We start from the raw sequence: 19,881 nt of genomic DNA on the forward strand, positions 1-19,881 counted from the left end.
AGGGTCCGTCCCAGGCAGCCGAGGCGGGACGGCCGCCCGAGCCTCGCCGCTCCGACCATGGGAACTGGGCCGCCCCCCGCCCCGCTGCCCCCCGCCGCGGGGCTGCCCCGCTGCTGAGCGCCGCCGCAGCCGCCCGCCCCGGCGAGGGAGCCGGCGCCGCCCGGGCGATCTCCATCACCCGCTGTCGCGGGCAGCGGGGGCCCCGCACTGCCGCTTCGCACCACGGTGCCCGGGCCGGGGCTCCCACTGTCCGCAGGCGGCAACGGGGAGGGCGAGGATGTCGGGCAGCACGGCGAGAAAAGTGCAGCCCTTCACCATCAGCACCAGGCTCTCGCTGCCCAAGTGTGCCGCCGACTTCCCCGGGGCCGCCTGCCCCGGCATCGCCCTCGCCTCCGCGCTGGACAGCCACCGCGGCCTCCGCCGCAGCATCAACGAGCGCATCTCCCTCTACCTGGCCCACGCCAGGGCCGGGCCCGCCGCCCCCGCGGAGCAGCCCCGCAGCCCCAGCCCTGGCGAGGACGGGGGCACCGATGAGGACCGGATGAACCGCAACTCCCTGGCCCGCTCCATTAAGAAGATCACGCTGTCCAACTGGTACGGGGAGGCTGGCGCGGGGAACGCGGGGAGACCTGGGGACCCTGCCCGGGTCGGCAGCGAGAGGAACCACAACAACAACAACAGCAGGACAGGGAAAGCTCAGTTCAAGGTAAGCGATCCCAGTGCCTGTGCCCTGCTCTCTCCCCGTCTTCCCTGGAGTTCCCCATTCCTGACTGCCAAGGGATGGGTAGGTCCTGGAGAGTCTGCGGCCATCCCTGCTTCCTTGCCCCCATGCCATCAATGCAGCACTCGCTGCAGGGCTCCTGGGATAGCTGTTTTTCCCTCCCATGTGCCCCCCATGCGCTTCTCTGTACCATCAGGCTGGAGGTCTTTGTGGGTGAGTGGAGATGAGCTTTTCCCAGGGCTAAGATGAGCCAGAAAAGCCCTGCCCCAGAGCCTGGCTACAGAGGGCTCAGTCTTGGAATGCCTGTGATGATGCAGTTGTGTGTGGGGAGCTGGGAACTTGTTCTCCCATTTACCAGAGGGGAAACGGAGGCTAGGAGAAGGGAAGTGACTCATGAAGGGCCACACAGCCAGGCAAATCTGGGACAAGTCAAGGAACTCCAAGTCTGAGCGCTAGCAGGCACAGAGGTACAAATCCATCAGTGCCAGAGCCCGGGAGACCCCCTGTGTGGCTGGGATGGAGCGGAAGACAGCTCGGAGACCTCACCATTCCTGGCAAGCGCAAGCAGGAACTCCTTGGGCTTTAACCCTGACCTGCAACAGCTGGTTTCCCAGAAGGATAGCGCTAGGGAGAGCTACGCAGCCCACTGCCAAAGCCCTCGTCTTCATTGCCAATAAAGGCCAGGCACAGCCTCGCAAGAGCTGCCGCTTCCTCCGGCATGCAGGCAGCTCCTCGCTGGGTGGCTGGAGCCTGCGCAGCCCAGGGGGCATCAGCATGAGGGCTCCCCTCTTTCATATAAGGTAGGGACATGTGCTGGGCACGGTGCTGTGGGACTCTCAGGAGGCTGCCTGGATCAGTGCCTCCTCCCTGTCCAGCATGGGCGTGTGGAGCTGGAAGAGGGGGGCAGGCTGCAAGATGAAGCTTTGGGAGGGAGAGAGCGAGCCAGAGCTCAGGGGAAAACGTGGGATGACAGCCAGAGGAGAGAAGGATGCTGTCTCCCACACAGGGCACAGTAGTGCTTTGCCAAGTGTGCCCCCCAGCCTGTGGTTCTGCCCTGCACTCTTGCCCTGTTAGGAATAAGGGGCTCCTCCAGGATGAGCACAGTGCAATCCAGGAGGGTCTGGCCCCGCTCTTCTTGCTTGTGGGAAGTCACTGGCACCTACTCTTCTATGGGAATGCAGCAAGCATATGTGCTGTGTTAATTTTACTTTTAGAAAGGAAAGGAAGCATTTGCAGAGGAGGCAGCTGAGGCTGCTGCACTCGTTTCACATGTGGCTTTGCTTATATTGTGAAGCCTGGGCTACTGCCGGGGAGCATTTAGCACAGCACCTCACAGATGCTGAGGCAGGCACAGCTCTTTCTCCCAGCCTTCAGTCGCTGAGAGAGTTTGTTGTTTTGCTGGATCGAGGACCCAGCTCCAGCCAGAGGGACCAAGGAGGGGGGGCGGTCCCGGTGGAGCAGCTCTGCGGGAAGGATGAAGTCATCCTTTTGCTGGCAGCCCTGTTTTCCTCCGGCTGACGGATCGTGAGACAGGGACTTTAAATAAAGCTCCTGTGTCACCTGCAGGGTTGTCTCCCACAGCTGAGCCATGGTGGCCGTCATGGGACGCTACTGCCTAGCAGAGGGGCTTCCGAGGGTCTTATGCCTCACAAGCACTTCACTTTTAGCTCTTCGTCATTCCCTAAATGTGCATCCAAACCGTGGTCAGGCAGGAGTGTGCCTTCCCCTTCTGGTACCCTCCTTCTGAGTTCTCACTGTGCCTGCTGATCTATGATTCAGCCTCATGCTCTGCCTGCTCTTCCTGCTTGGGATGGGATGATGTGGCATGGTGCAACGGTCTGTCCTCTGCAGCCACCAGCTAGGCTTTGCAGGCCCCTGGAAAGGTGCAGTGGTGCTGTTCTCCAAGGGGTTATAGGGCTGTTGGGATGTTTGTGGGGCTCTGAGCCTTTCTGGTGGCGGCAGCTCTAATGCTGGGGGCTGCCATCCATGTTGGGACTCCTCTGCAGTGCTGCAGAGATGGTAGGAAGCCACATTCTGTGCAAGCAGGAAGTTCTGATTTGCCTGGGTTGGTTCCCTTTGGACAGTGTCCCCAGTTTGCAGTGGCCTGAGCGATGGTTGACTGGCTCTGGCTGATCTAGCACCCCATTTGCTGCCACCTCAGAGGAGGGTGTGTTGGAGCAGCAGACACTACCCACCACCCTGTTTGTGTTGCCCTGTGCGTGCTTGGGCAGCTGTTAAGACAGAGACAGCAGGGTGGCCCCAGGGAGGGAGTGGAAGGAGATTCCTAAACTGGCCTGCTATATCCAACAGCCCAGGAAAAGATTCATCTGTAAAGGATGAGACTTAATGCCCTTGGGCAGGATCCAAACAATCCCACGCACCTCACCTCCTGGGGCTGGGCTCCATTAAGGATAAGGTAATGTGGAGTTCATCCTGGACCTCCTCTCTTTGTCTGGCTGCAGTTCCTGGACTTCCTTCCTCCTGCCTCTCCTGCTTCCATCTTCACTCCTGTCCTGTGGGAGCCCTTCCCTGCAAGCCAGCTGCCCCCTTAACTCTTGTCTCCCAGCTAGGCTGAGGTCAGGGATTGGCAGCTGAGAGGATTCAGGCTCATGATGATGGAGTTAATGTCCTCCTGTGCCCTCGTGCCTCTGCCTTCCTCTCCTGGAGGAGGCCAGGGGAGTCTCTCCCTGAGCATCCTTAGATGACCAGGGACCAGTGGTGCTGACTAAATAGGTTTCTGCTGGCTTTGGGTCAGTTCAAGGGGGACAGTGGGAGCTAAAATGGAGAAGGTGCTGGATGAATCAAGCTGAGGAGCTCTTGCCACTCGCTGAACATGTGGCAGAGGGCTGTGGATGCCATTTGGAGGAGATGCCTAAGGAGGGGTGGGCAAAAGCCCAGCCAGGCAGTGTCTGGGTACTGCCAGCAGCTTCCTCTGGCCCAGGGCAGAGGGAGGTGGGTGCATGGTCCTCTGTCCTCTGCGGCTGCTGGGATGATTGAGCACTACCAGGCTCAAAGCTGTGCCTTCCTGCCTCTAGGTCTTCCTCAGGAAGGACGTGGATGCAGAGAACGAGCAGCAGGAGCCTGGGAATCTTCAGGCCAATGTTTTCTGTTCTCCAGTGGACAGATGTTCTCCCTACTATGCGGTATGTCCCTCTACCCTCACCATTTAGAGGGGTCTGACGCACAGCTTGGAGCTGAGCAATGAGGCAGGTTGCTGGTGCTGTGCCCAGGTGTGGATGGAGCCTCACCTCTTTCAGTGAGTGAGGGGACAACATGGGTATTATGGGGCAAGGGGTCAGCCCCTGGCCAGTACTTACACATTTTATTGCTTCTGAGGGAGCCAGATTATGGGCTCCTCCAGCCCATAATCAGGAGACTAAAGATCCCAGAGTCGCAGGAGGGCCTGAGAATCTGTGTTGCTATTTAAAAAAAAAAAAAAAAAAAAGACAGAAGATTTCTGTAGTTCTTGTGGTTAGGCAGAGCAGGCTTTGAAAAGTGACTCTCATGCTGTCAGCAGGGCAGCACATGCCAGAGTGCTTAGAGAGCCTGAAACAGTTGCCTGAACCCCACTGCTCCGCAGGCTCCTGGGAATTTGCACCCTGGTGGGCTCGGATGCAGGTGGCACACTGTGGGGCAGCTCACACCCAGTCCTCTCAGGGTGGGAGGGCTGTCCCAGGCTGACCCTAGGAGCAATTTCTGCCTGGTGAGAGGAGACAGCAAGCCCTGCACCTTTGGGTTCCTCCTAAAGATGCTCAGTTTCCTGTTTACCACCAGTTAGTGTGCCGTCAGATCCCCATTCCTGGGCAGAAGGGTGGGAAGTGAGTGCCCGGGTGATGGTGCCGTCCCCTGGGCTGTGTGCAGCTGGGGCTGGGGCTGAGCTTGGACAAGGGCCAGCACTTTCACTGGCTGACCTTTGATGTCACCCCTGGCAGAGCTGGATCCCTGACAGAGGGTTTCGTCAGCATCAACTCCCAAGGGAGATGCTCTGCTCTCTGCCCCCTCCAACCACTCGCTGGGGATGGGGACCTTGGATGTCCCTGAAGGAGTGCTAGGTCTCATCAGGGACCTGCCCCATGGCCTCTCCATCCCATCCCCAGCATCATCCCCCAGGGTGGCACCAAAGGGAAGCTGCAGACATGAAAGCTTCTCTCAGGGATGCGCGGCCTCAGGCTGGAGGGGCAGCAAGCGCTGCATCCACCTCCAGTGTCGGTGTGGGGATCAGCCCAGGTGCTGGATTGATCCAGGGCTGAGGGACAGCCCAGCAACTCCCTGCTGGGGTTCCAGAAGCTACCAGTGTGGCCTTGGTAGAGGGGAACAGTGCCTTGCTGTGCTGGGGGAGAACCCCAAATATGTTGCTAAAGGAGTGGGATAGAGGACAAGGCATGCTGAAGTACTTTATTTCCAAAATGCTCCTGGAAGGTGATGCGGAGGGCTTTCTGGGACATCACACTGACACCCCCCATGCCCCACCGCCTCTGCTCTCCCCAGCTGGCAGGATCCCCAGTGTCATCACCCCAGAAAGAGAGTCTTAAGGGCAAGGAATCCGCTGCAGCTCCGAGATGCAGTGGGCGAAACGCAGTGGGAGCAGCCCTCCTCCTCGACCCGAGTCCTCTGGTAGCCCAGTTCAACCGGGAGATGCTACAGGTGAGGCCAGCCTGGGCCCTCGCCCAAGGGGCTGCGTGGGAAGTGGGATGGAGGGGCCACCGGCAGCCTTTCATGTGAGCTGTGGGGTGGGGTGCTCAGCAGGGAGGGTTGAACTCCCGGCCCCGAGCGAAGCCATGGTTGTGGCATGAGATCATGTTTGGCTGCCTATCCCTGGCTGTCGGCCCCAGGGAGAGGGGGTCAGCCCACACCAGGGCCCTGCTTCCTCTCCATGTGCACACGCTCCTCCCAGCCCCCATCCTCCTCCTCCTCTCAGATCATGTCCCTCCCCAGAAGCGTGGGAACCCGAGATGGAGGGGCAGGCTGCTTCCGTGCCGTGGTGGGGAGAATGCATGGAGGTTTGCAGTGGGGAGCAGAGTGCGGGGAGAAGAGATGCTTTGTGCAGGGATGTTCTGCACAGACTGGCCTGCTCGAAGGGGGCCCAGCTTCTCCTGCTGGGCTAAGGCAGGTGCTGGAAAGAAGTGAAATGCTGCTTGCCTTCAGCCCCCCATTGCCATGGATGCTGTCCTGAGCACCTTTGCTGGCCTGTTGGTTCTCAGAGCAAATGGGTTGTCAGCTGAAAGGGTGCACTCCTGTCCCTGTCCCAGTTAGGGAGGGTTTGGGCTTGGGTTCCCAAAGCCGTGTCCTTGAGGCTCTGTTGGAGGCACCCAGCCATGTGACTCTTCCTACATTGCAGGCAGAGGGCTGGGTGCGAGGCAAGCTGCGGGACCTAAAGGATGGCTGCGACCTCCAGGACTGGGAGGAGGTGGCTCAGACCTTGCAGCGGGACATGAAGGATTTTGAGAACACGCTGATAAAGCTCAACCAGGTAAGGCCAGGCTGTGGCATGGCTCCTATTCCCCACAACACCTGTGTCCCTGCTGCATTCTGTGCAGTGGAGGGTCCCTGGGAACCCCTGATGCTGAGCAGGTCCCTTGGCCCCACAGATGGGCGAGCAGCTGATGTGGCAGGCAAGTCCCAGTGCTGAGGCAGTGCGGAGGCAGCTGCTGGCCCTGCAGAGCCAGTGGCAGCTCCTGAAGCAGACAGCTGCCAGCCAGAGCAAAGCCCTGGGTGGGCTACGGAGTCTGCAGGACTTCAATAGGAAAGCTGAGCGGCTAGAGGCATGGATCAAAAACAAGGTGAGGGGGTGAGAAGCATGGTCTGGGGAAGGGGACAGCCTGGCTGTCCCCCCACCTTCTCACACCTTCCCCTGGCCCAGGAGGAGAAGCCATCTCTGGAAGCCCTCCTACAGGAAAGCCCGGACAAGATCCAGCTCACCCGCCGCATCCTTGACTTGAAGCAGGTGAGAGGCTGCTAGGGGGCTGCCAGCATGTGATGGATCCTGAAGCTCCTAAGGCTGGGGCATAGCACAGGTCCCTGAGGAGGGATGCTGATGTCTTTTCTCTCTGCGTGGGCCAGGAGGAGCAGCAGTTCCAAAGTCTGCATAAGGAGCTGAACAGCCTGGCCCAGAAGCTGGAGAAGCAAGGCAAAAGTGAGAGCAGGAACATCTCAGCCCGGCGCAAGCACCTCAACAAAACGTGAGCGGAGGACACATGGGCTGAGCTGGACCAAGTCGAGCACCAGGAGCTGACAGGCTGGGAAGCAGGACCCCCCAAACCTGCTGGCCCAGCTCTACACAGCTCTCCAGATAGGCACGGGCTGCCCTTCACCTTTCCTCTTCCACCTGCACAGGTGGCTGCGGCTGCAGGGAACCCTGAAGGAGCACCACGAGGCTCTGCAGCTGGCCCTGGAGGTGTCCGCCTTCTTCCAGCAGGCAGATATCCTGCTTGGGGCCATTCATGCGAAGGTACCCTCACTGGAGCTGGGTGCACCCTGCTATGAAGGGCTTTTGAATGGCCTGAAGGAAACTTGGTGGGCAGCACCTTGCCCTTGTCCCCTTTGTGTCCCCTGTGCTGCTGCGGTCCCAGCACTCTCAGCCTGAGGCTTGGAAAGGGAACTGGGGAATGGAGCCTGATATAAGAAAGGGAGCCAGAGTGGCAAGTGTGGCTTTGCACTGTTCCTTTCTGCTGGAGCTGAGAGCAGGGCCCCATCCTCCTCACACTGCTGACTGCAACCTCTCCTTGCAGCAGAGCAGCATCTGCGGTGCAGGGAAATCAGTGGAGGGTGTGCCATGCCAGGATCGGGATGTCAGGGACATAGCCAGCCAGGTGATGGTAAGTGCAAGGCTCTACCTCATCCTGGGAGCCCTGGGGAGCATCCCAGCAGAGGCGGTATGTGTGCCTTCCCAGGTCAGCTCTGCCCCTAGCAGGGCTGGGGACCCTGTGGACACTCCACAGCTGTGTGGGTGGCTGCGGTTGTGTGACAGATGGAGGAGCCTCCACAGGGACAGCAAAGGACTGGTCTTGGCACTCTCTGCCTCTCCTGCCCCCACAGGACTGCTGGTGGTTCATCCCTCATGAGCCCTGCCTCTATCACTTCCCAGCTGCTCTCTCTTCTCCAGATGCTGGATGTGACCATGTCCCAGCTCCTAAACCTGCAGCCCAGACTGGCAGCCCAGGTCACCTCAAAGCACCGAGATGTCAAGGAGAGCTGGGCACAGCTCCAGCAGGCGCTGAGGTAGAGCAAAGCCAGGCAGAAGCCCCATGGCTGCAACTCCAACCCCCCCAGCACCGGAGCCAGAGGCTTGGGAAAGAGCTGGATTAGCCCCTGGCAGGCTGTCCCTTGGGTACCAGTTCCGCTTAAAGTGTTTATTCATCCTCTGCCCCATTGGTCCTCCCTTGCCTCCCTTTCCCAGGTCAGAGAAGGCTCCAGCACTGGCAAGCATTTCCACAGGGAGCAAAGCTGTGGCTGTGAACACTGAGCCCCGAGGAGATAATAGTAGCCACGGGACTGTGGGGAAGGAAGCAGGGGCCAAATGGACAAGAGGACTTGGGAGCATGGTAAGCCTTGTCTTCCTCCAGACATCTCCTGTGCCTCCACTTCAAGAAGACATGGAAGCCTGTGGGAAAGGGATTCAGGTGTTGGGAAAAGCCCAAGCTGAACATGCCTGGATCTGCTACCACTGCTTATGGGAGGTGATAAATGCTAGTCCGAGGGCAAAGCGGTGCATGCTTTGGACTGGATAAGAAGCAACGGGAGCCTTTGTGTCACAGGTGGCAAAAGATGTGCTAGGGAAGATGACGGAGCCTAAGAGAGGAGAGGAGAGCAGCCCTGGCTGCCCAGTGGGACAGCCCCCTCGTGGAGGGGACAACAAAAGGTACCAGCTGTGGAAGTGGCTGTGGGAGTGGCGTGGAGTCAGAGGGAACAGGGATGGGGGTCTCCTGTGCAGGGGGGGACCTTGCAGTCCTGACTGTCCCTCTCCTCTCTCTGCAGGAGGAGGAGAGAGGCAGAGTCTGAGGGGGGAATGCAGCAGCTGGAGGCCCAAGTACAGGATGTCTGCCAGGCAGTGAATGCAGTAATGTTTCCCCCAGAGTTCCCTTTGCTCCCTGCGCATCCACCTCCCCTGTCAGGGGAGACAGTGCTGGGGGAGGACTCACTTTCCTGACCCCTTCCTATCCCTGGTCTGGGCACTAACCCAGCATGTCTCCCTGCTCCTCAGCAGACTCTGTCCCCGTACAATGAGAGTGTGGGTCCTGGAGTCTCCCCATGTCCTGCGGAGAGCCTGAAGGCAGCACGGATACAGCAGAAGCCCCTGGACTACAGCTCCAGTGTCAGGGCTGTGCTCCTGGTGAGTCCCCTCGGGTGTGAGGTGGGGTGTTGACACCGGGTGGGGCCCATCCTAACTACCCTCCCTGCCTCCCAGGAGGGGCAAACACCGGGGAGGCCCCCAGGGAGCCCAAAGGTGGAGGCCATGCTGCGAGAACTGGGGGAATTGTGGGAGGACCTGCAGAGGAAGCACCAGGAGAATGGCGTTGTGCTGCAAGAAATTGATAAGGTACCTGGAGGCAGGGCTGGAGTGGGCACGGAGTGTGCTCCAATAGCAGCAGCTTGCTTGGGATCAGCAAGTGAGGCTGGTGCCATGGGGACCAGAGCTGCAGCTCTGGCACCGACATCTCTGGCGGGCCTTGCAGCCTGCACGCTGCTCCAGTTTTGCTGCCCAAGCTGCCAGTGCCCCAGGTACCTGCAGTGGGGTGCCAGCATGGCTCCTGCCTCCCCTGGGTGGCTCAGAGCCAGGCTGATGGGCTCACTGCTCTCCCTGAAGGCACTGAGGCTGGTGGGGGAGCTGGACCAGGCTGAGCGGTGGCTGCAGGCTGTGGGAGGGTCGCTCTCAGAACCAGCCACCATGAGAAGCCCAGCGGAGCTGCGCCAGGACCTGGAAGAGATGGGCCAGCTGGAGAAGCAGCTCCTGATGTGTGGCCTCAAGCTGCAGGCACTGCGGGAGGAAGCAGCAGGCGAGTCGCCCACTGAGCATGAGGGGGCGAGGAAGATGCAGAGGAAAGTGGAGATGGTGGAGGAGAAGTGAGTCGTGGTGGAAGGTGCCTCTTCCCCGGTCCCTAGGTTGGGTGGGGAGGAGGCTGCTCAGCTTGAGGAGGTGCAAGGAGGCACCCAGTGAGGTGTGGGAGGAGGATGCTCTCTCCCTGATGAGGTGCAAAGGCCGCCAGCACCTCTGATGGGCATCTCTCCCCACAGGTTGGCACATGTGCAGGCAGCCCTGCGGCGCCGGGCAGCAGACCTGCGGGACTCCCTGGTGCTGTCTGAGTTCCTGCAGGACCTACAAGAGGAGGAGGCACAGAACCAGCAGGGATCTGCAGCGGTGAGCAGCATGGCCAGGCATCCCTTGGGATCACACAGCACCTGGGACTGGACCAAGGGTTGGTCTGTGGCTGGTGAGGGGACCCTATTGGGTGCTCCCCTCCAGCCCAGCATCCTGGGGTGTCACTTCCCATCCCTCTTACGCCTGTTGTCTCTTCTGACTTCAGCCAGGGAGCAGGTGTCGTGGCTTGCAGGGGTCTTTTCCCCTGCTGTCAGCCCAGGCTGAGCAGCCTCCGAGCAGTGAGGACATGAGCAGCCCCTTGGGAGAGCTGCAGGAGGCTGTGGAGATGCTGAATGATGCAGCGAAGGAGCGGGAGCGGGTCATGGAGGTGGCAGCGGAGATGGAGAGCCTGGAGCATCTGGTAGGGAGTGGAGGCGGGGGGTCTGGGGATGCAAGCGGGTGGTCCAACTGAGCTTGGCATGCCAGCTAGTTGGGACAGGGCCTGCACCTTAGCTGTTCCAAGTGGGATGCATGGGAACCACTCTGTGTGAGGCTGGTGTCCCTGTCTCTCCCATGGCTGGCACCTGCCCTTTTGCAGGTGCACGGCAGGGTGCCCCCAGGGTGGGGTGGGCCAGGGCTGTGGGGCAACTGGTGACACTGTGGGTCCCGCACCAGGGCTAATCTCCCTCTGTGTCCCCTCTTGCCCATCCAGGTGTCAGAGGTATCCCCGCAGCTGGAGGCCCTTCGATGCAGAGCCAAGGTGTTGGCTCAAGACATTGTTCAGGCAGAGAGCGGCTTCACCACAGTGAAGAGTGAGAAGGACCTCCAGGGGCTGCAGGGCTTGCTGAGCCGCCAGCAGGAGATGGAGGTGAGTCAGGAGAGCACTGTGGAAGGGTGGTGTCCTGGCTGACTGGGGCCGTCCCAGGGAGGCACTGGCCCCCAGGGGCCCAGGTTTCGTAAGCCTTGGCACACTGTGACAGGCCAGGCTGGAATTTTCCAGTGGAGCCAAGCCCTGCCCTGCTCCGCTCCCCTCTGCAAGCACAGGCCAGGCAAGGGGAGAGAGCTTGCATCAGCTGCCATGTACCAGCACCCAGCTGCCAGCACCTTGCTCATCTTCCCACTGGTGGGGAAGCAATTCTTGAAAGCAGGGCAGGGAAACCAGGCGGTTCTGCACTCTGCCTGTTCTCCCCACTGGGGGTAGTTCTGCCCTCACTCTGCAGCCTGCGCGCCAACATCCTGCCCTCTGTCCCTGCATCCTCCTCTCTGTCCCTACATCCCAGAATGCAGGGGAGTCCAGCCTGGGTGCAGAGGGGTTGGATGCATCCTGAACCTTTTCTGCCTTGTGATCCTTAGCATGCAGTGTCAGAGACCCTGCAGGGGCAGTTGGAGGAGCTGGAGAGGGCAGCTGCCCGCTTGCAAGAGCTGTGCCCCGCTCAGCAGTGCCCCACCAGCCGAGAGGTGCAGGAGACGCTGCGGGCCTGGGCAGGGCTGCGAGAGCTGCTGCGGGAGACCCGGGCCCGAGTGCAGCAGGCCAGCCGGCTGAGGCACTTCTTCAAGGATTATTTAGCCATGATGTAAGTGGCAGTGAGCCGTCGGGGTTGCTTCTGTGGTGGTTGAGGAGGAGCTGGTGAGAGCATGGCATTGCTGGAGCATGGGCTGCTGGCAGTGCTGGAGCTGTGGCCAGGCGTGACCGTGGGGAGCCTAGAATGAAGGTGGAGCAGCCCTACAGCATCTTGTCCTACCCCAACAGCCTTGCCACTACCCCAGCAATCTGCTTCCACCCATTTCTGAGCATGGGAATTGCTTCTCTGGGGCCTGCAGGGCTGAAGAGGGGCTGGTCTGTTCCTAAACCTGTCTTTCATGTGCCCACAGCTCCTGGACAGAGGACACACGGGCTCAGATCTTCTCTGAAAGCCCAAGCAGCCCCAGCCTCCCAAAAACTCCATGTGAAGAACTGGAGAGGAGGATCGAAGAGAAGCTCAAGGAGTTTGAGGCACTGGCAGCATCAGGGCAGCAGCTGGTGTCTGAGGAGCACTACCTGAGTGCAACAGTAAGGATGGGGAAATAGGGTCAGGGGAAACTCTCAGGGTACCCTCCAAATCCTCTGGAGACAGTCCCTGAAAGAAAGGTATGGGTGCAGAGCCCCAGCAAGTGTGATGGGGACAGCTATGCATTCCTGGGCCTGCTCAGGGCAGGAAGGAGTTTCATCCAGCAGTGGATGCTGAGACCTGAGCTGATGTGACTGTGACTGTATCCCACTTCCCAAACTCTCTTAAACAGCTTTGTAGTGAGGTATCCTGGTAGGGCCCGTGTCCCTGGGCCAGGGGTCCTTGCAGGCTGCCCAGCATCTCTTCTCCACTCAGATAAAGGAGCGCTTGGAGGAGCTGCAGAGCATGCTGGGCTGGGTGCTGGTGCGCTGGCGAGCACAGAGGCACCAGAAGGAGCTGGAGAGCAAGCAGGAGGACAGGAGGGACCCAAAGAGCCCATCCCTTACCAGCCAAGTGAGTAGCCAGACATGCCGAGACTCTCAGGGAGCATGACCAGCCTTGAGGCTGAGGGTAGCAGAGGCACGGGTTGGAATGGGTGGTGCAGAAGTAGAGGAGGAATGTGTGCCTATACCTCTGAGAGTCTCTGAGGTTCAGGCCGGGCAAAGGCTGTCATGAGAATGGGCCTTCCTTCACATTCCCTCTCTTCCCTTGCTCCCCAGGAGCAGCACACCTCATGTGCACTGTCCCATCTGGAAAGCATCCACAGCCCAGTGGAGTTCATGCCCTGCTCCCTCCTTGAGCCTGTGCAAAGTTCAGAGCCACGGCAGCCAGGGAGATCAGCCGTCTCCACACTGGCATCGCCCCTCTCAGATGCCCCATCAGGAGCGGAGCAGAGCTGGGGGACGCCCAGCAGCAAAACACCTCATGGTGCAGAACCCCGCAAGGAGCCTGTCACCTGGGATCCTGCTGAGACCTCCACACTGCTGCTGCCACCGCGGGGCCCCACTGGTCTCGGGGGGACGGTCAACCTCATCCTCAGCGTTGGCAAGAAGGGTGAGAAGAAGAAGGCACAGCTGCTGGCCGACGGCGAGCGGCCAGGGGAGGAGGCACTGCAGACGGTATGTGCAGGATGGTAGGCGGCTCTGGCAGAACCACGGGTGAGCGCCCAGTGCTGCTCCCAGGGCTGGACACTGCCACATGGCCAGGGCAGCTCTCCAGAGCTGTGCCCCCATGCAGACTGGGAGGCTGTGAGGGCTGTGGGGTAGCTCCCAGGCTTCAGGCCATTTCTAAGGGAGCTATTGGGGCTGTGTCAGTCTAAGGAAAGGGGGCTTTGACCATGCCAATGCTGAGTGATGCCTGAGGGTTGAGGACCAGCTTGTGCCACCCACTTTGCCTGTGCTCCCCTGCTGCAGATCCTTGCCCACACTGCCCTCAACTCTCTGTGTCTCTCTCTCTCCCCCTGCTCAGCTCCCCACCACTAAACCCTCAGGCTGTAAAACCTTTTGGAAGCGTTGCCAGGGGCTTTTAGGAAACACTTGGGGTAGTTTAAAGCGAAAGAGAAAGCCACCTCACCAGCCAGTGGAAGAGGTAATGTTCCAGGGAAGGCTGCATGCTGGGGAGAGTGGCTGCATGGCATGAACCTGCCTGCTACCAACCCTCCTTGCCATGCCACTGTGCCCTGTAGTGGTCCCTCAGGAGAGGGAAAGCCCTCATGGTGCTGTGGGCACCAGAGTGTGGGTGCTGGGGCATGTGAAGAGGGGGTTCAGACAGGGCTGGCTGCAGTTTGGCCCCCTGTGTAAGGTTTTGGTGGCTGTGGAAGGCACAGCCCTCTGGTGGCCGGCGGGAGAGCCTCACGGCTCCATTGCTATGGGGCAGCAGCAGTTCCTTGTGCAGAGGACTGAAGGGGGGGCAAGGGTGGGTGGGGCCGTGTGATATGCATCTTTTGCCGGGGGTGGGTTTCACTCCAGCTTGCATGGCTTGTAATGCCAGAGCTGTGAGCCTGGTGATTTGTTCAGGCTTGCATCCGTTTGTTGCTTCAGAGCCTGTGCAAAGGTCTGTGTGTGAGGAACCCCAAGGGCAGCCAGGCTGGGTAGCCTGAGAGAGAGGGCAGGAGGACAGAGAGGCTGGAGGGCATTGAGGCAGGGTGATGGGCTGCCGGGTTGCCAGGAGGGTTTTGGAAACGGGCACCTTCTAGCCTAAGGGGTATGAGGGAACACTGCTTCAGCTCCTGCAGACTCTTGCAGCTGTAGAAACCCAGGAGAGGGGCTGTGGAGAAGGGAGGGAAGAGTCTGCTCTCAGCCCTTGCCCTTGCATGCAAGGGTGGCAGGGGTGGGCAGCACTGATTGCTGTCTCACCCAAAAGTGATGGCTTGTAGGTCAGCAGTGCCAGGGAAAAGCCATATGGCACAGTCAGCTCCAATTGTACCATATCTGAGGGACTCCATCACAGGTGGAGGTTCCCCTGCCTGCCTCTACCCTGCCTGCACCAAGGTGGGAGCAGCCCTCAGGGGGTTGAGGTGAAGCTGCAGTGGCAAGCTCTGCATGTGCTGCTGGTGAGCATTTTCATCTGCCTGCCCCTCCAGCTCCCTGCTTTCCCAGGTGCAACATGGAAAGGGGGCAGTTGGCACAGGGTGGTAGAGGCTCTAGATGTGGGGATCACCTCTTTCTCCTCTGTTTCTCCAGGTGCAGGTGGAGGCCAGGAAAACCTCCACTGCCAAGCGGCCACCCGCTGTCATCCGCCGCCCTCCAGCATCCGGCAGTGGGACGCCACCTGTCTCCCACACCATGCCTAAGGTCGGGGCTGGCTCCCTCTTCAACAGCCTGCAGCGGCGGGAGCAGGCAAGGGCAGAGCAGGCCCAGCTGCTGACGCTCCAAGGCATCATGGGCGAAAGCTCCCTGCGGCCCACACCCGAGGAGCGCCACGGCCCCAGCAACACGTGGCCTCAGAAGTGTGGTCGGAGGAAGGGGGGGCTGGGGCCAGCTGCTGCTGCTGGACCTCGGCTTGGGCAGCTGCTGCTCTATGTCAAGAACCCACTGGTGCAGGACATTGATGCCGAATGCGGGGCAGCGCCCCGGGACCCCTGCCTCTCTGACCCGAAAACCGCATGCCCTCACCTTTCCTTGGGCTCAGTGCTCAGCCTGGAGCTGCCCCGGGATGCAGTGGTCCTAGGGCGCCACCGAGGAGCTACAGCATGGCAGCAGGAGGCAGAGGGGCAGGAGCAGAGGCAGAGTGGGGTGTTGAGGCCATGGGAGGCCCCGGGCACACATGGGGTTGGATGGCAGGAGGAGGTAGATATGGATGGGCACAGTCCCCAAGGGCCTGGCAAGAGTTTGGAGACATCCCCCAAGAGTGAGCGAGGAACGTGGTTTGAGGAGGTGAGCTTCAACCCCAGTTACAGCCAGCACAGGGCATACCGTGCTGGGGAGGAGCACCGGAGCCCACAGCACTCCAGCAGCACTGGTAAAGACCTCCTGGACTTGCGGCTGAGCCAGCCGTCCCATGTTGGCATGCAGCATGAGCGGGTCTGTCGAGAAGGGGATGAGCTGGCCACCCAGCTTGGCCAGGACAGCAGCCCCAGTGCCACTGGCAGGGCCAGGCATCGCAAAGCCACTCATCTGGAGCTTGGATCATCCCCTGTGAGAACCCCAGGTAGGGCAGGAGCCATCCCTGGCCCTGCCTGCACACCATGGCCAGCCAGCAGCAGCCAGCCCAGAAGGTCTTCGGCTTCCCCCACCGCCCCTACTCAGCTCTCTGTCGTCGAGTGGGCACTGGCCTCTCCACAGCCTCACAGCCCTGTGCTGGGCATTGAGGAAGTTTGCCATCCTGCCCACAGGCTGTTTGAGGAAGAGGAGGAGGAGCTGCAGGCCATCTGGGATGGAGCAGATGAGCGACGGGCACAGAGCCCACCAGGAGGCAGCTGTGCGAGCCACCAGACAGGGAGCAGGGCAGGCAGCTTGCCCAGCCCCAGCGCCGCTGTTGGTGGGCCCCTCATCCTCTCATCAGCCAACAACCTGCTAGTGGCCAAATTCACCCTTCCCACCACTGCCCGGCTGCTCCACAGCCCGTCAGGAGAGAAGAGCCCCAGAGTGGTGCACAGTGGCAGCGGCAGTCCCAGTGGGCTCAGGGTTTCCCCCAACTTGGAGGAGCTGGGACCTGCAGTCACCTTGGATGGCTCCAGTGCCTGGGATCAGCGGAGGCACAAGCAAGAAGAGAGAGAGAGCAGCAACGTAAGAGCCACAGGCTGGGGACTCTCCCTCAGGGTCAGGTCGGGGGTTGGGGAACACCCTGGGCAGCAGCTGGGTTACCCACTCCAGCAAATGTGACCTGTGTTTGGGGACTCCCTGACTCCAGTGGCCCCTTTGCTCCAGCTGGTGAGGAAGAGCTAGGAGCTGAATTTGGAGTCTCTGCAGCACACACCCCATTGCCAACCCTTAGCCTTAGCAAGGCAGTACTTCACCCCAAAAGTCGACAAACAGCCCAGCCCCTGCCCACACCTGGAAATTGTTCCAGTCATCTCACTCCCACCTCAGCATTGCCCACCAGGGATGAGTCAGATAGACCCCATGTGCCTGGCGGCTCAGCTGGCGCCATCGTTCCCAATGCAGCTTCGCTCACCTTCTGTCCCACTGCAGGTTCCTCCGGGTAAAATGGAGTTTCAGATGATGGAGGGGACGCTGGAAAGGAAGCACGTGTTGCAGACAGGAGGGAGAAAGGTACAGGCATGGCTGTGGGGCTTCTTTGGGACACGGGTACTGGGACATGGCAGGAAATGCCCAGGTTTTGGGGCAGGAGTGAAGCCAGGGATGCTCCTGGAACTACCACGGCAGTGCTGCTGGCCATGCTGGGACGGCAGAGCCCCCGAGGGGCTGGGTTGCATTTTGAGTAGCAGGAGACCACCTGTCTCCTCCCAAACCAGCTGGCATCACAGCTGTCCCCTGCTTGTGTCCCACAGGCCAGCTGCCGAGCCTGGGGTCTCTTCCATGCCGTGCTGATGAGGCAGACACTGTGCTTCTACCAGGACCGCAGGGACAGCCTCAAGGTGCAGTGGGGGAGATTTGGGCAACATGGGAGGGGGCTGGCAGCAGCATGCCATTGCCTCCATGGCCAGGAAAGGCAGAGCCATTCAACCCCAGCGTTGTTCTTGTTTTCCGTTATGCTTCAGAGCTCCGTGGTGGCCCTTCCCCTGAACCTCTCTGGGGCGATCTGCACCCCAGATGCTGAGTACACCAAGAAGACCAACTGCTTCAGGCTTCAGTGAGTCCTTGACCCAGGGCAGTGGGTCATATAGCCACCACCCTCCTCAGTGTGTCCCTGCTGGGGCAGACACTTACCAATATCCCCCAGCCAGGTCTAGCTTGATCTAGTGCTTAGATGAGTATTTCCTTCTTTCTTTCTCACCTACCTCTCTTCTCTCCCAGTCTGATGGGGGCTGTGGTATCTGCACCCCACATCTGTCTCATTGCTGACTTGTTGTCCCCTCTTTCTGAAGGCTGCAGGATGGCTCTGAGTACCTCCTGAGGGCCCCCTCCCAGCCCCTCATGAACGAATGGGTCTCAAAGCTGCAGCAAAACTCAGGTGAGCAGCCCTTGCTGGCAGAGCAGAGGCCCAGCTCCGTGTGGTTACCGTGTTTGTGCAGCCCCTGCAGAGGGGGTCAGAAGAGAAGCAACAAAATGTTATCTCTGATTTATGCATCCTCCTAACCTGCCTCAGGAACAGCAGTTTTTTGCTAGGCAGGATCTGGAGGCTTTGTTTTCATACCACATACACAGTTATAAATCAGGAATAGCTCAACTGACGTCAGTGGTGCCTCAGCAGCAAAAAGTCTGTGTCAGTGAAATTATAATTGTGCCTTGGTCTTCCTCCATGTACTCTACGGGGCCTGGAAATGCCTTGCTTGCCCTTTAGGCAAGGAGACCTGTAATACTGAGGTTTTCCTGCTGCCGTACCCACACCTAAGGAGGTTCAAGCCCTGCCATGAAATCTAAGGCTCGTTGGCAGGACCTACAGGAGGAGGTTGGAGAAGCCAGAAGCACGGGCACCTGGAGCAGGGACTGGCTTTGTGGGATAGTCCTGTGCACTGCCAGCACCCAGCAGGATGTTTGCTGTGCCCCCAGGTTTCCCTGAAGTGGATTACTTCCAGGCAGCGGCACAGCGTGTCGAGGGCACTGGCGGTACTGGGGGGTGAGTAGCCAGGAGCTGGTTAGCCAGCTCTCGCTACAACTCCCACATTTGCCGGTGTGCACTGCTCCAGCAGGACATCGGTGGGCCAGACTGGTTGAGCTAAATCTCTGCTGCCTTTCAGTTTCAGCAAGGTTCCCAGCCCTGGGAGCTCCCACCTCCAGGGACATAATCAGGTCATGACCACCAGGAGCCAGGAGATCGTGGTGTTACCCTGCTCAACCACCCGGCTGCAGAGGTCTCTGGACAGCCAGGATGGCCCAGCCAAGGGGACTGTTGCAGCAACAGGTGACTTTCTGTCTGGATGGGTTGCCACTGTCCCCAAACCCCTCTCTCCAGCCCAGGGAGGTACAAGGTAGCCAACTGGCAGAGGCTGAAGGCTGTTGGTCAGTCTTGAACTTAGCAGTATCTGGGCCAGGAGTCCCAGGGCATAGGGCTTGGGGAAAGGACCAGTTATTACTTCCATTCGCTTCCTGGGATAACGAGATGATACATTTCCCTGTTCTCTTTGGGGCTGACATGGGGGGTGTCCTGTGGAGGCCTTGCTTTGTGACATGTCTCCATTCTCCTTCAGAGAATGCTCAGGGGACTGGGCACAAGGAGCAGCAGTGGTCACCCAGGGGGTCACCCGGGCTGTGGGACAACATCTGCCAAGAAGACGACTATGGGCTGGTGGCCAACAAGAGGAGGTCCTACTCCTTTACCTCAGGTACGGCTCTAGTTTCACTGTCACTGCCAGGAGATGGCACCACTGCCTTTGTTCTCACAGACAGCCAAGGGCACATGCGATGCTGCTCCAGCACCCACCCGATCCCATATACCTGTGCCCTGGGCTGCAGCCCTCCGCCTGGGGAGTGCTCTGAGGGGCTGGCAGGGCCTGCTGGCACCCTGCCCTCCCCACTGACTGCTCCTTCTTGCAGCGACCTACCAGAAGATCACCCCAGTGGTCATGCACAAGGAGCCAGTGGAGGCCGGGAGCAGCTACTCAGTCACCCTGTACATAGGGGAGCAAGTGCCAGCCATGCCCCGGGCACGCTGTCACTCCTTTGTGGCTCAAACAGGGAGCCCCCGGGACACGCTAGGGGAGAAGACTACCAGCCCCCTTCGCCCCAAGAACAAATCTGTTTTCAAGAAGTTCTTCGGGAAGAAAGAGTGAGCCCCAGCCACAGGGGAAAAAGGTCCTAGCCTGCCTTTTATCCTTCTCTGGGCACCATCCCGGCATGGTCTCTGCTCCCAGCACCAGTTCACAGCTCGCTGCCTCCCCGTGGGAGAGAGGCTGTGGCAAGCAGCTCCACTTCAGCCAGCCCCCTAGGGCTGCACTGTGCCCCAGCCACCACAACCCCTGGCCTCAGCCTGGTGCTGAGCAGCCCTCCTGCCCAGTGTTCTCACCGAGTGCCACTGGCTCCCCAGGCATCCTGCCGACACACAGCATAAGCAGAGGGGGATGGATGATTGTTTTTATTAAAAAATAAACAGCCGCTTACTCTGGGATCTCGTTCATCCAGCAGCACCCATCTGCACAGGAGGGGCTCTGCAAGGTGGTCCTTGCTAAGGAGTGGGGGGAGCTTCAGATGAGAAAGGCCCTGCAGCAGGCTGTAGTCTTGCTTGGGAAGAAGCCTGAGCCGTCTGGTGCCTCTCACAAAGATGCTTTGTCCTGTGATTCTTCTGTGCCTGCGCCCAGCCCAGATAATCCTAGAGGG

General features: G+C 59.9%; 1 protein-coding gene across 6 annotated transcripts; it reads left to right on the forward strand.

The window, feature by feature from the left end:
- Positions 1–110: 110 nt before the first annotated feature.
- On the forward strand, positions 111–19,659 carry LOC114059351 (spectrin beta chain, non-erythrocytic 2-like). Of its 6 annotated transcripts, none has more exons than XM_027887676.1 (33): positions 111–706; positions 3,757–3,864; positions 5,210–5,365; positions 6,060–6,191; positions 6,310–6,501; positions 6,582–6,665; positions 6,782–6,900; positions 7,055–7,169; positions 7,450–7,536; positions 7,824–7,939; positions 8,118–8,262; positions 8,476–8,579; positions 8,696–8,777; positions 8,922–9,050; positions 9,126–9,257; positions 9,525–9,781; positions 9,953–10,076; positions 10,243–10,437; positions 10,729–10,884; positions 11,370–11,590; positions 11,889–12,066; positions 12,380–12,517; positions 12,724–13,122; positions 13,472–13,591; positions 14,686–16,230; positions 16,636–16,716; positions 16,956–17,042; positions 17,166–17,257; positions 17,493–17,578; positions 18,118–18,184; positions 18,306–18,469; positions 18,756–18,890; positions 19,102–19,659. In XM_027887676.1, exons 1-33 carry the CDS (start codon positions 278–280, stop codon positions 19,335–19,337), a joined length of 6,411 nt encoding a protein of 2,136 aa, XP_027743477.1. In that variant the 5' UTR covers positions 111–277; the 3' UTR covers positions 19,338–19,659. The 6 variants fall into 6 exon arrangements, with proteins under 6 accessions (XP_027743477.1, XP_027743480.1, XP_027743478.1 ...); XM_027887679.1 differs by having other exon boundaries at positions 11,475–11,590; XM_027887677.1 differs by having other exon boundaries at positions 8,925–9,050.
- The last annotated feature ends 222 nt before the right edge of the window (positions 19,660–19,881 follow it).

This window comes from Empidonax traillii, unplaced genomic scaffold, assembly GCF_003031625.1.
Source record: "Empidonax traillii isolate 1590-97213 ecotype Southwest subspecies unplaced genomic scaffold, ASM303162v1 scaffold218:size1087226, whole genome shotgun sequence".
NCBI lineage: Eukaryota > Metazoa > Chordata > Aves > Passeriformes > Tyrannidae > Empidonax > Empidonax traillii.